Source organism: Gouania willdenowi, chromosome 3, assembly GCF_900634775.1.
Source record: "Gouania willdenowi chromosome 3, fGouWil2.1, whole genome shotgun sequence".
NCBI lineage: Eukaryota > Metazoa > Chordata > Actinopteri > Blenniiformes > Gobiesocidae > Gouania > Gouania willdenowi.
In genome coordinates, this window is record NC_041046.1 from 20,239,342 (window position 1) to 20,254,651 (window position 15,310).

General features: G+C 39.7%; 1 protein-coding gene across 2 annotated transcripts in view; it reads left to right on the forward strand.

Annotated features, from left to right (window-relative positions):
- Window positions 1-15,310, forward strand: part of nfatc3a (nuclear factor of activated T cells 3a) — an 82,507-nt gene that overhangs the window by 51,123 nt on the left and 16,074 nt on the right. For both annotated transcript variants that reach the window (XM_028475896.1, XM_028475906.1), the window contains 3 exons: window positions 7,099-7,154; window positions 7,281-7,407; window positions 8,731-9,801. In XM_028475896.1, the coding sequence (XP_028331697.1) occupies window positions 7,099-7,154; window positions 7,281-7,407; window positions 8,731-9,801 (1,254 nt within the window). The remainder of the gene's footprint in view (window positions 1-7,098; window positions 7,155-7,280; window positions 7,408-8,730; window positions 9,802-15,310) is intronic.

Consider the following 15,310-nt stretch of genomic DNA (forward strand, 5'->3'; position numbering starts at 1 on the left):
TTCAGATTCCAACATGAGTAACCCTGTAATCATCGATTTAAGAAGTAGACGAGAAGCCTGGGGCAACAGTTCAGTGGCATTCAAATATATGTATTTTGAATCTTCTAAATCCTAACTAGGTTTACTTTATAATCAACGGTCTTTATCAAAGCAAAGTCAAATCAGAGGTGTTGCAAAGCAAAAAGCCTTTTATAAGATTGTATCAATTACTGAATCGTTGGATCATATTTTTTGGCTCAGCCTTAGCAAGTCTCCGCCTAATTAAATGTAGGCTGTTTATAATCCTTCACACAAATGTTTTTTTCTAAAAAGGATGAGTTTGCTTAGCTCTTTTTAACATCTGGGGTATTCCCATTGTTTCTTTTAAATCTTCATCTTTGTTTTTCTCATCTCTCTTCTTGGCACACCACTGTTAAATACAAACAATGGTAAAAGTTGTTACTTGAGATGGAAAGTTGAGGATGACAGTTGTTGAGCTAGTCTCTGCCTGCCTGAGGTACCTTTGCAATGCAGAGCAACCGAATCATGTTCGCACACGGTATAACGTTGAGTGATGCTGTGAGAGGGCATTCTCTTAAGATTTACAAGAAGAAGAAAAAGCTGCTTATTAGAGGAATGTTTTTCACTCTTTGAGGCGTACCAGGTGAAGCATGGAGCATTATGGAGCAGGAAGTGGAAACCTCAGGAAAGATGTGTGTTGGCTGGATTGCAGGAGGAGAACCACTGTATGACAGACGATGGAGACATTACGGGATTAGGTTTGTGTAAATGATCCCTCTCATCAAGACTAATCCCACTGCTTTAGTGCAGAAAGGCCGTGATTGGAGTACCACAGTAATGGAAGAAAAGGCAGTGACACATAGTTTTCCACTCGCTCCAAATTTTATAAACAGCCAGGGCAACCAGCTTATTATTGTTTAAAAAAAACAGAAAATGAAGAAGGAACAGAGACATTAGCAGAAAGTTATTATACAAAAAATCAATTGGTAGATTTTAGTTGTGCTGTCAAGAGATTAAATTATGTGATTATTTAATCATGCTCTGTAATTATTTAATCTGATTTATCTCTTTTTTAATCGCACCTAAAAATTGCTGAGAAATGCTCTCAACTTGAGGTATTTTCATTTAAATGACATTCCTGTAGTAGATCAAAACATTGATATATAACAAAGTGGCTTGATAAAGTCATTTATTGTTTGTTTTTAACAGACTTGAACAGATGCAGGCGTAGACATTTACATCTAGTCTCAAGGGCTACCTATCATACTGATTAGTGATAGACTGATACATCGGCTTTTTTACGTGTATCGGCATCGGCCGATGCGGGTTGCTGCGTTCGCCGATTCGCATTATTTACGGAAAACAGAAATATTTTTTACTTGTTCTTGTTCGACATCACCTGTTTTTAATATTTGTTAAATATGTTTTACTTGGTGTTATTCTACCTCACCTTTGTTAATTTCAATAAATGTTCCTTTTTTGAAAATTGAGACTCGTACCATTTGTTATCATCATTGTGTCATTTTTATGATGTAAATTGAAAGAGCAAAAGTAGTATCGGCTCCAAATATCGGCTCAAGAAAATCCGCAGTCCGTATCGGTCATCGGCGAAGGCTGATGGGAAAAAAATCTGTATCGGCATCGGCCCTAAAATAATCCATATCGGTCGATCCCTAATATTAATGTGTACTTATGTCAATGTCTTCATAGAAAATACAAATTAAATAAAATGTAATATGTAGTGCTATAAACAGTAATAAACAGTAATAACACTTTTCTGACACCGAACTTGTTGCTTTTTCTCTCCTTCAGATAATAATATTTATCCAGTGAGTTTGTTCATTTGTCAGACATGGCGTGCTCGTAGCATGTAGCAGTTAGCACTGTCCGTGTGTCCGCACTAGCTGTCCGTTCTAGCTGCTACATTTAGGTGGTAGTGAAGGCTACAAAGCTCCAGTGATTAGGCAAACTCTTTCTTGCACAATTTGCACACAACTAGGCTTTAGTTTTCCATCAAACAAAGCTGAGCAGCTCGGCAGTCTACAGTCTGGTATTGGAGCATCAGTATTATGGGTATACCAGAAACTCTTGAATGAGAAGTGCCAAAAAAAAAGCAATTAACAGCGTTTATTTTTTGAGCGCATTATTTTTTCCTGTAATTAATTATTTGCAATGAACGCGTTAAAGTGACAGCCCTAGATTTTAGATGCACAAATAACAGATATACATGCCAATAAGACAGTAACAGTAACAACAACATTAGCGTGTACTTTTTTATGTTTTGTGGAATTTTATTGTGTAGATGTTTGGGATTTAATAAATTTCAGGTTAAGAATGGGGTATAATTGTGATTACACACAGTAATCCCTGTGTTAAAGTGGATTCCCGTGGTTCCCCTTGTACCCTGAGTTAGCTGGGCCTGTCCAAAATTAGCTGGGCTCTGATAACCAGCCACATTATAAGCATGTATAGAAAATTTGAATAAATGTTTTAATTTTTCGTCAAGGTTTATTCAATACAGAGGAAGTGTTTTAATTTGTTAACTGTATGCATTGAAATAAAGTCTAAATCAGGGCCACAACTTGAATTTTATAACAATTAATGACATGATAATCAGTAACTTTGCCTTTCCGTTGCACAATAACTGTTTAGGTATTCCTGCAGAACGCGTTTGCACCTAATGAGCACCAGAAATCAAAGTGTTTTTCCAGGCGTGTTGCCGTGCAACAGTTTGTCTGTGAAACTTTTGATTCTTCCTCCTGCTGCGGAGTGTGTTTTTTGTCCTGTCTACTTCCCTTTAGCTGCCATGAAAATGTCTGGACAAACAATTAGGCTTTTCTGTAACAAAGTATTCCCTTTGGTTTTTTTCAGAAATTGATACTTAAAAATGGTCTGTAATCATAGAAAATAATAAAATAAAACCATATTTATTTATTAACTCATTCACTGCCAGTACTTTTCAGAGGAGCCAACCCCATATTGACAGGCATTGTAGATGATTTTCACTGATTTTTTTAAGACTTACATGTGTATTTTTTACTATGAAAATCTGAAAGATTAGACTCTTGTTTCATCAGAACCTTTTTTTTTGTTTCTAGCTTGTTTCATTCTTCCATAATCAGCAGTTGAATAGAGGCAAGTTTCACACAAATTTCCAGTTTGTGACAAAAAGCTGAGAAAAATTTATTTTTCTGAAAAAAATCTATTAGTGACTTTGAAGCAATTTGCGTTAGTGACACCTCAACATTGGTTTCCTTCTACAAAACTACAAAAACAACACTGAAACTGGGCTTTTGATGACAAAATTATTGTTATTTTGCTAACTAGGTCAAAGTTGAATGGTTTGCTTACTGTATTTTGGCCATCCTCCAAGTCTCTCCCCCGTCATTCTCCCCACATGCAACTTCCTCCTCATCCCGGACATGCCGAGTCTCACCACTTGCCCCATTGTTTTTATTGTTTTCTCTCACACGCTCAATAATCCACTTAGTTCCACATATGCTCTGGTTGAGTGTGTGCTGCTGTGAGCTTTAGCATTAACTCTGGTAGCACCATTTTCTGTCTTGCAAACTCCTTTCCTCTCCCTCTGAGCTCAGCCCAACATGGGTGATCTCTCATCCAAAGTTGCGCTGCTGCCACCTACATGCCACCAGTTGGTCACTACATCATGATACAAGTTAGATATTCACAGGAGAGCTTTGTCACACTGTCTCCTAGCAACCCCAGCCAAAAAACACAATTAACATCTATAGATGTCTGGCAGTCAACGTTACTAAAGCAAAAAACGTCTTTGGCAGTCAATGAGTTAATGCTAGAACATTAACATCACTTAATCACCTACGGAGTGTGTCAAATTTTCCCTCCTTTCTTTTTGTAGAACGTTGATTTGCATAGATCAGCTGTGTTTATTTTAGTTACTTTAAAATGGATTATACAACACTTAGTTCCGCTGTACAGCGGATCTAAATACCATTAATTACCATTACGTTTTGGGCAACACCGCAGTACACTGTGTGCTCTACATTTGTGGAACTATTTTTTGTTTGCGGAGCCAAATTATTAAATAATCAAACAAATCATAATCTCTTGTCACTTATTAGTGTAATAAAATGTGGTTGTAGAACTATTGTATAAAAGCAATATCACACTCGAGGTTGTGCCATTGTGCTGAAATATCAGTATTGGTGTGATTGTCTTTGTCATGACCGAATCACAACAGCACTCCCCCTTTGTGTATTATTGTATTATTATACTTATCTATGGGTCCTGTACCTTTTTCCAGGCAGTTTTCTGTCCAGTTTGTTCGACTTTTACACTTGTAGGCTTTCCACAAATGCTTGTATTTGTTGAGATGTACAATGACACAGATGAACTGAAGTCAATGAGAAAAAGCAGGAAAAATATGGAGATAAAACAATGACAACACTGTTATTGTGTAAAACGATAGTGTGTGTGTGTGTGTGTGTGAGACATTGTTGACCAGTTAAAATCCAGTTAAAATCCATAGTTGGTGTTAAGGCTTTTTCTTTTACAAGCCTAAATGTTTACAGTATGTTGGATCTGACTTGAAAGGTTGTAACATCCCCCTTACCTTGAACTGTTACTGATGCAACACGGGGGAATGGATTCCACCGTCATGTTGTTAAAGCTGCAAATAGGTTTTTTTTTTTTTTTTTTTATTAAAAAAAATGTAAATGGCCGAGGATGTAACATAAAAAGTAATTATCACCTTTTTTTTAAACTTTCTGAAGCGCTGCATCGTCCTCTCTCCTCACTGACTCCGGTGTGCAGGGTGTCTTGACGGTCTCAGATTGTCTTAGTCTGGTATGAAGTTCCTGTCTGTGCTTGTCGTCTGGCAGGCCTTTTTGCTTCTGCCTGTTGGATGTCAACAAGCTACGCTGCAATAATGCCCTGCTGTCAGCTGCTGCAACATCCAAGGTCATGGTCTTTTTAGAAAGAGAATACTGTCATCAACAGGTTAAAGCCCTCTACCACAGTGGGGAGAATCTCTTTGGGATTTGTTCTTCCTAGTGTGCTCATGGTTTCCATAAGTATTAGGCTAATGCTCTGGTGAGATCAGAACAGGAAAGTCACACACACTAAAAGATAAAGAAAAGAGGATTTTGGTTGAAAGCAAAACGGACTACACATTATGGGGCTTATGTCTGAGAGCTGGGTTTTGTTACAGAGCCTTTCTGGAGACATGTTGCAGGCACCCAGTAGAGCTGTGGGGAGGGAAACCTTTGTTTCTGTGTTTGCGTCCATGCAGGTGCAGAGTGCGTTTGCACCATTTGAGCACCGTGATCAGAAGTGTTTTTTCGTGGTGCTGTTCAGCAGTTTGCCTCTCATAGTTGGAACTCTTCCTCCTGTGTTTTTCATCCCGACTACTTCCCTCTTAAGCAGCTGCCTTGAAGATGTCTGGTCAATCAATTAGATACCCAATAGGAAGGAAAATAAATGAAATGTCTTTGACAGTATCCTGGCAGTATTTGAAGACACTTAAAAACAAACATAAAAGTTCCAGTGTAATCTCCATAATTTTTCCAAGGCTAGAAAAACAACTGGATATTTGGACGACTTAATAGTTGCTAGAATTTTCCCCATGAAGCTTCTAGACTTTCGGAAACATTAGCATTTTCATGGATGGATGGATGGATGGTTAGATAATAATGAGTTTGTCTCCCAAACCCAAGCCTATTTTCTCATTTTCCAATTTTTCCTAAGCTAAGGAGGCATGAAAACTTTGGTTTGTTCCTACAAAGTGACAACACCAAAGTAGGTTTTCCTCTGACCTTTGGATGTCTCTCACCTTTAAATTTCCTGTCATGCTATTTTTCACCCATCACCATTTGTTCTAAGAACTCCAAAAACTTAGTATTTCAGGTTTATTTTCCCAAACTTTTTTTTCAGAGTTTTAGCCTCTGAAAAGTCACTTTCTGAGCAATTCTACACAAACAGGCTGATCTGCGGCCAACTTATGCATATTCATGGGTGGGCGTGTCTATAGACGTGACACTAACTTCCTCCTCCCCGCATGGTGACGTAGGGCCAGAGGACGGCCCGTCCTCCTCCCACCCACTCCGTAGCCGAGCTCATGCTGCTTTATAAACACCAGACAGAGCGTGGGGGCGGGGCGTTCACCAGTACATACATAGACTGTAGAAAATACATACAGTATATAGCACTGCGCGAAGGATGCTAAAATGCTCACCTTTGTGGGGTTGTCTGTTTACATGTCAATCACGGCAGAGAGCTTCCTGGAGGCGCGGCTTCTCCAGCAAAGTGGGAACGTGTCATCAAATTGGAGTGAGGTGTTTGTGCTCGCCCTGCAGTAAGAAGGGAGCAAATCACCCTCTAACTAACGATTGAAGGAATCAATAAAAAAAACACTTTGGGCATGTGTATGAAGCCAAGATAGCACTTTTATGATGTTTAAAGCACAGAAAAGTCTATTTAGCTTAACATGGGCCCTTTAAAAACAAATGTTGTTTTTAGTCCTTAATAAAAATAGATTAAAGAGTAACTAAACCCCAAAACATTTTTTTCTGCTGAAAACAAATGAAGTAGTGTTGTTGATTGACCCTAGTCCAACTCTTGACATTTTAGTCAAAGTTTTTCAATTTGGAATATTTTGTTGTAAAAATGTAAGAGTGACTGCCCTCTATGGGTTGAAAACTGACTATTACAACCACATTTTGCTATTGGCTGAAAAATGGTGGTTTGTGACGTTTTGGTAGCTTCTTATGCCACAAACCACCACTGTTTGCCCCGCCCCTCCTATAAAAACGATCACCTGTCGTGTCTGCAATCTGCGGTGAGTAGGTTGGAGTGAGGTAATTGTGAATAGAAATGTATAGTGGGTATTGATTAGCGAGTTAGCATAGCATAGATTATTCTTTGAAAATTTGTCCTAACTGCTCCAGGAGCCCCGCCCATAATCAAGACATTTTTTTAAACTTCCAGCCTAGTTGCACGTCAGTCAAAACCTCAGAGTTTAGTCACTCTTTAAGGAAAGTTTTTTTTATGGAGGTGCAGAAGATGATTTTAAACTATGGTTTGTCAAGTTCCTAATAATGTTTATCCAATTATTTCTTGTAGATGGACGACCACAATGGGAAGTTGAGGCAAAAATAATACGGGAGAAAAGTCAAGGTGTAAGTAGTTTTTGATTTGACAGTAATAGTTCATGTTTTCATTCTGTTTTTAATGACGGAAAGTATAGTTGAAAAATGTAAAAAAAAAAAAAAAAAATCTTGCAATATTTTTTTATTTTATTTTAGTCGTGTATCGTTGTGGAGGTGCCTCCGTACCACAGCCAGTCTGTGAGTGCAGCTGTGCAGGTGCAGTTTAATGTATGCAATGGCAAGAGGAAAAGGAGTCAATCCCAACGCTTCACTTATCTCTCAGGTGAGTTTTAATTTAATAGTCACCCATGCACACCATTTCAAAACCTACAGGCAAAAAAAATCATATAATATTGAAAGGATTCTATTATGCTGTGTTAAGGAGTTAAACGAAGGGTAACTTCAACAGAGATTCTCCTTTAAAAAATTTTTTTTTTATTACATACACAGTCTTTTTCTAGTGTATTAGCAGAGTTGATCCAAATAGAGTCACACCCCCATTCTGAACGGGCTTTGCTAACCTTGTTTTTCTCTCCAAAGCATTTCTGTGGTTTAGTTAAAACTGTTCCGCTAACAAGAGCATCAACACCTGTGAACTGTTTTTTTCTTCTGGTTTACACAGTAAACCATTACTTTGAATTGTAGCATCCACTAATTACATTTAAATATTTTATTTAAACTGTTATCAGTTCTTTTTGTTTTATATTTTTATTGCTTTTAATTTCCTCTTAATTTGCTCAAATTGATTGTTGAGGAGAAACACACTTGGCAGAATATATTGACGCAAGCATTTTGAGCCCATCCAAACCACCACAAGTGTGTGTGAGTGTGTGTGTGTGTGTGTGTGTGTGTGTGTGTGTGCACGTGTTCAGCCTTTCTGTTTGCAAGCACACCCACTCGACAAAGGCAGTTCCTGTCTTATTTGTTGACAGATTAAAGCAGCCAATGACCGCAGAGGAGGTGTGACTCCACTGCAGGCATTATGTAGTCATACTTTTTCTGACTGATAACTCTAAATAGGACTTTTTCAAATCACACATTTTTATTAAAGACTTGTAATGTGGGGTAAAAACTTTAGTGTTGTATACCATTTGCAACCCCTTGCCCTGATAATACCCTTGACATTTACCCGCACAAACAGAACTCCTTTTCTGTTGGTCTGATTGAGGCTTGGGGACATTTCGGCTTCTCTTCCTACACAGTATTGCACATGATGGCACCCAGACTGACAACATATGCTCTCTCTCTGATTCAGAGCTGGATAAAAATAAAACTTACGGTCACAAGGCACCAGATTGGGAAATAGGTTACCGATTGGCATAGCAGAGCTCTGAGCTATTACAGTAAAAATGAAATGGCCCAATTGCAAGAAATAATAGTTGCAGTGAAATTAGATTTTGTTAAGCGCCTTATGAAATGCACTGCTGCCCAGTGTTAGTGGTCAAATTTCCTCCCCCTCCCCAGAAACATATCTCTACAGTAGCTGGGTAAATAAAGAAGTAGAGGTTATTAATGTACACTAATTCATTGACCAAACTTTTATCCCTGTCCTAATCTCCTCTTCCTTTTCATTTGTGTGTGTGTGTGTGTGTGTGTGTCTTCTCAGTCCTGGTGAAACAGGAGCACAGAGATGAACTGGACCTTCCTGCAGTGCCTCCTATTTCCATCCCCCTGACACACGCTGCGGGTCTGGTGCGCACGCAGCTGCCTTCTCCTGAGCAGGGCCACCCATCGGACAACCTTCTGTCCAGCTCCCCTCACAGCCTGGCCAAAAGCTCCGGACCTGGTTTGCGTCCACTGCAGGCTCCTGGCCCCTCCCTGGGCTCCCCATCCTTTCAGCACCTGCCTCAGCTTCATGGTCTCAGTTTGCATCACCCACCCACAGACTGCCACATGCCGTTTCACCCAAACTCCGCCCCAGCTCCTCTAGCTACCCCTTCCCGGCCCTCGTATCTGCCCATGCAGCCCAGTCACAATCATGGTCTGGCCTTCAATGGTCAACCAGGCCTTCCTCCTCATGTCTTTGAGAGGATGCCCTTCCAGCAGAGACCCAACACAGTGGGAATAGTTTATCCTTCCTCACCTTGCCCCTCGCCGTCAATTTCCTCATCCTCAACCAGCAACCCTCTGGTTGGTTCCCCCTCTAACCAACAACCCCTGCTCACCCCGTCTTCCTCACACCTCCATGCACTCAGCGGCTATCACTGTTCCCCAAACCCCCCCCAAGTGTCCCCACCAGGTGGACTCCCCATGACAGGACAGCACTCTTCACAGCTGCAGAGGGCAATGGGCTATCACCCAGTAGGTCAGAGGTCAGCTTCTTGTCCCACACCCTCCAGTGCCCCCCCACCCAGGTTAATCCCATCTCCCCATTCTGGGCCTTCTTCTCCTCAACTCCACAACCTGCCCTACCACTCCCCCACCTCGTCTTCCCCGACCTCAGGTGGTAGTCCTTTGGGGGCCCTGCAACAGCCGCATTCAGGACAACCTTCCCCACAGGCCGCAAGCCCTGCGATGGCCAGCCTGGCCACAGCAGCAGTGGGAGCCCAGGTTCATCCTCTGAGCCCCCAAGGGCCATTTCCCATCAACGGGGAGAGGCTGAACATTAAACAGGAACCTGAGGACAGAGAACCCACCTTCCGCTCCATTGGTCTGCAGGACATCACGCTGGATGATGGTGAGACGAATGCTACAATATTTACCTTAAACTTTCTGTATTATCTTCTTTTTGCCCTAATAACAGAGGTTAAAGGGATGCTTTTAGCAGTTTTTTTAGTTCGCAGCATGTGTCCAAATCCACCATCACTCAAACTGGGATTCCATTACAGATTTCTGCTAAATAGTAGCGATGTTTCTAAATGTCGACTAGGTATAATTGTGCTTTGAACGTGTTTCCATTGAAGGTTGTTTTGGGCAGGAGCCTCGTAACTCCTGTGAAATCTCATCCCGCCTGACTTCACTGCAGGAAGATCGACGCTCAGAACCTCCTTTTAACACTCCGTAGTACTTTGTTGTTTCACGTTTAATGTAGCAGCATGACTTTTAAGTATAATGCTAAAAAATGTCCCGGTCTCCTCTGATGTTTACACTTCCCGCGCCATGTTTTCACGGAGAGAAGTGGTCATGTGACCAGGTACAACACGTTCTGTGACGTGTATTCCATAGCATTTTTGCGACACATATTAATATCGAAACATCTGAAATCCCACTCATGAAAGCGTAAAAATTGTTTAGTCATATTTGATTGTTTTTTCTAAATTAATGTTTCCATTACCAGTTTTTATTGCGCTATTTTGATTTTGCGCATTTCCAAGGGTAATGGCAAAGCAGCTTCAGTACATCTTGTTTTCTTGCTTCTTTTTATTGCTTGAATGCTAATCCTTTACTCTCGTTTTCACCTTTTTGTCCATTCAAATGCTCCTCTCTCTTTATCTTATTGGTTCGTTATTAGCTATGGATAGCAAAGCTACACCTCAATGAAACAGAGGACAACAAAGGACAGGAGACGAAGGTCCCCCAGCATTGTTACATGATATGATATCCTGATGGAAGGATGATTGAGCCCATTTTTGGGAGTCCTATTTGTTTGACATGAGTTTCAGTAGGGACTGGTTTGTGACTCCAGTCTGCTCAAAGCTTGTAAGCCCTGTGGTCCTGGGCTCAGGTGGAGCAGGTCATCTCCACCACGATCAATCTCATTTTCAGTCTGAAACGAGGGACCACCAAGGGACTAAATTCTATCTTGCAATTATGTGATGTAAATGTTGTGCCTTATTGTGTAAAACAATACAGGGACCAGTTATTGAGTTTTTTGAAAAAGAATAGCACCCTGATCTAAGATAGCTGTGTTCCTGTGTTAGCTCATTGACTCATTGGCTCATTACTGAAGAGGTTTCATGACTTTGTATTGGGTGACATGGACACATTAGTACCGATAAGTGTTGCATCACATCAAAGAGCTTAATTGTGAAGTGCAAAGCTTCTGTGTTTGTAGCGGCCATGTTGAGATTAGAACTTTTTTTTAGTCTCTTTGAGCAGCAGGAGATGATTGCATTATTTTGGGGTATTTAACTATCAGAAACAAAAAGAGTCATGTTACAGCTGTGCAGTGTGTGTTTTTGAGAGTGTCCTTGTGTTTTGGGTGAGTGCGCTCACTTTAACAGGTTTAATTAGCATGCTCTGCTAGGATTTGTTGACCATAAAGCCAGTGATTATATTTAACACTTTATTTTCCCGTTTACTGTAGTGATACAACCGGTTTTACATCTTGTACCTGCTTATCTGCTTTTAACACACTGCTGTTTTTTTTTTTTTTTTTTTTTTCCTGCTGCCTTATTCAAATGAGGGTCCCACAGATTAATGGTTAATAAGTAGCCTGGTGACGACGTGTCGGGGAGGTGTGATTTTGTGTGTCAGCAAGGGTCAGCCTAATTAACACACAGCCGCCTGTCAATAAGTCATGTGCAAACAACACTCAGCCATTGAGATTCATCAGCGCATAACACATAAGAATACACAAGCTCTCTATCCCATTTGTCACGAGCACACAAGCAGGCCTTTGCAAACGCACAATCTGCTTACAGAAAAAACAAACTGTCTGCTCCGTCACTGTCACAAACGAGCGAGGTAGCACAGTCACACTGAGCCGCCTGCGTGTGTGTGAGAGAAAAGTTTGGGAGTGACATGGTTCATCTGGGAGTTTGACCTCTCTCTTTGAGCTGGGGACTAAAAATAGCTTTTCTCTGCCAGTCGAGCTCTGTAGGCGAGGTTTCAAAGTATTAGCTAGAGGCTTCACCACCTAATTTTAGGATCACTAACATTCTTGTTACTTAATTATTGTGTAAAAAAAAAACGATATTCCTTTGTCCTTTTAAAACAGTTGTGCTTTTAGTATTCGTCAACTTTTCATTGCTAATGAAGTTATATTTTCTTTATTTAGGTTCAGTTCATGCTTTACTTTATAGATTTTTATTTATGGATAGTTTCAAACCTTATGACAATCGACTCATCCTTGGATCACAGACTTGCATCAGATTATCAAAGGAAATAAGTGTTGAAAAGTGCTTTGCTTAGCAAGCAGATGGTCCCCTTGACACACATTAGAAGAGCGTGTTTGCATGTTTGGAGTGTGTGCTTCTCTCTGTGTGTGTAAGAGAAAATGTGACTTGTGCAGGAGATGCAGGAGGCAAGAAGACATACTGACAGACAGATGGACAGACACGTTTATCTTCCAACTCAATTGGATGGTCACTGAGCCGAGACATTGAATCTGGAATGTGATTTGCATCCGAGAATGACGACCAAGTTGTTTCATGCAAGTCTGAGCCCATAATGTAGTGTTCAGTTCAGAGAGATTGTTCTAGGAATGATTTAAATATACATGATAAAGACCCAAGTATAAAATGGTTTCCCTGATAGCAACGCAATAATCAAATGACATATTTCATTGGTTTATTCTTTTACGATAACCCAATAGCTTTTTCTGGTCAGAGTTGTTGGGAGCTGGAGTCTATTGTTACTCTGAGGCAAAGATAGAGCCTGGACATATTCTCCATCCAAGAAACAACGGACACCTGCAGAGACAGACTATCAAAGCCACTCATTCATCCTCCAATGGTTAATTATGACACTAAATGTCGTCATAGGCTGTTTGTCGCTCCTTGCACGCTGGAGGCTAGATCCATTCCACACATATCTACCATACACAAACAGATGTAATTACCTCCACGAAGCGCCACTGCGTGCAAAGTGCAGAGTGGAAGGTTATGTTTTACCCTCCGTTTATCAGGGTGTTGGCAAGATAACTTGAAAAGTTATGAATGGATTTTCAGGAAAATTGATAAATGGGACAAGGAACAGGTGATTACATTTTGGTGAGGTTCTGGTTACCAAAAGAAAATATATAGAGATATATGTATGTCCCATTTATTTTCCCATCCACACTGTGGAACTTCTTGTTGATGATGTAATAGGTTCTCTCAGAGTCAACAGCTCAATGTTGACACTAGGTAGTCATGGTAACACAGCTCAATGTTGACAAGTAGTTGTAGTAATCCTGTTTATCATGTTACCTGAGCTTGAGCTGCTTAGCGGAGGTCTGCGTTCTCCTAGTGTTTTTCTAGTTTCTACATATTACTCCGCGGCGGACTAAGTAGTCCACAGCGCTCGCGCTCTGGACGGACTGCTTGGGACAAGAGGTCACAGGAGTAGACTAGACCGGTTTCACTGGACTGGGAAAACACTCAGACGTTTATCAGGTACTGTATGTAGGGCCCTATATCTTTCTTGTTAAAGAATCATTTAATTGACCATTAAAAATGTAATCCACTGAAACTGACATGTGAATGAAACGCCGTTCTCACAAAGCGGCCGTTCATTAATTCCCCCGCCCCGCACCCCTCCCGCTCCAGAGCTAAACACATGTCAAATCAGCCAATCAGCAACACCAACTAAACTGCCAAAAAAAAAACTATGCAACTCATCACGCACTCCTAAACACAGAGCCGAGCAGTTCCCGCTTAACCTTTGCGTCTGTGAAGCTAAACCCGTTTGCAGTTACAAACAGGGAGGGAGGAGCTGAGCGGCCTCCGTCAGCTTCACCTGCTCAGAGTTTAATATGAACAACATCTCATCAGAGGTACAGAAGATCTGTGGGAAAAAGATGTGTGTTGTTGTGGACGAGACTGATTCCAAAAATTGTAGAATCTGAAACATCGTAGGTTCATGATAACTTAATAGCTTCTAATATTCTGGCCCCTAGTAATGAAGCAACTGATGCATCTTGTGTTTATGTTTGTCTAATCATCTGGAGTAATATAATCAGGGTAATTTAAATTAGGTTAGTTTAAATTAAGTTGATCAAAACTTAGTAAACCTGCTCAAATTCAGTAAACCATTGATCCCGTAGGTGACATTAATTCTGCTCTTGTATCTTTATATGACATATGATTATAGATAATTAAAAAGGAGCAGTAAGAATAATCCTTGTCAGTACAATCTATAGTTATATCTTTTAAATGGAGTTTACACATGGTTTTAAATTACACTTTTATATTGACATACATGTATGTTTAATTATGGTTTTCTTTATTTTAATTGTTATTCATTTTGTTTACTCAGGAGTTGAAAACCAAAACATTTCTTTAAAAAAACAAAAAAAACAAAAAACAAAAACAGAATAAAAAGTAACAATGTGGAATACACAGAATTTGAAAAAAAATGGAATTTGGAAAAAAAATAAACCCCGACGATGTATTTTTTTTGCCACCTTTTTCATGTCTTTGGTGTTTGCATGTCTGCGCTGGGGCCAAATCCAGCCCTTTAGAGCAAGCTATTCGGCCCGCAGGAGAAATTACAGAGAAAACCTGAATCATTGTGTAAATGACACTCAATACTCCTGGTGCTTATATTGCATGATTGCAGTCATTTTTAATGTTAAACTGTTGAAAAAAGTCAAAATTCTTACAAAATCCCTCAATTTGGCTCAAATTATTAAATAATATTTTCCATAATTACATAGAAACTGGTCACAAAATCGAGGAAATTTAGAGTTCCTGTTGGGACTGATATCGGAGTCTCCAATTGCATGGATATTGTCAGTTTATTATATATTTTGTATGTTGTGTTTACGTAGAAGTGCAAACTAGGGCACAATAATGTTGAAATAAATTGTTCTCATGCATAAAATCTGTGGCCCACTTGAGCTCAAACTGCTCCGTATTTAGTTTTAATTTTCTGTTCTAGTTTGTCTTTTATTTACAGATGGTGCTGCAGAAAACATTGAGTCTCTGTCTTACTCTGCATCAGTGTTCATTTTGTCGTAGTTTTTGTAGACTGTTTTGTTAAGTGACGACAACTGCACTATGACCAATTAAAGGAAAATAAGTGTGAACGAAAACAATATCAAAATATATTTATATTTTCATACATAAACTCACAAAAACAAAAATATAATTTTGTCACATGGGATGAAATCCAATTAGAACTCATGTGAACATGTGTTCTTACGCATTGATCACTTCAAATCTGTATTTACAAACATTATTACCATATCATGTTGTTTAGTGGTAATTGAACAGCAAAAACTCTTTTGTATATTTTAGTCAACTATAACAGATTTAATTGACTAAAACTAGACTATAACTGAAATAGTCCTGATGAACAAACTTTGACTAAAACTAAATTGC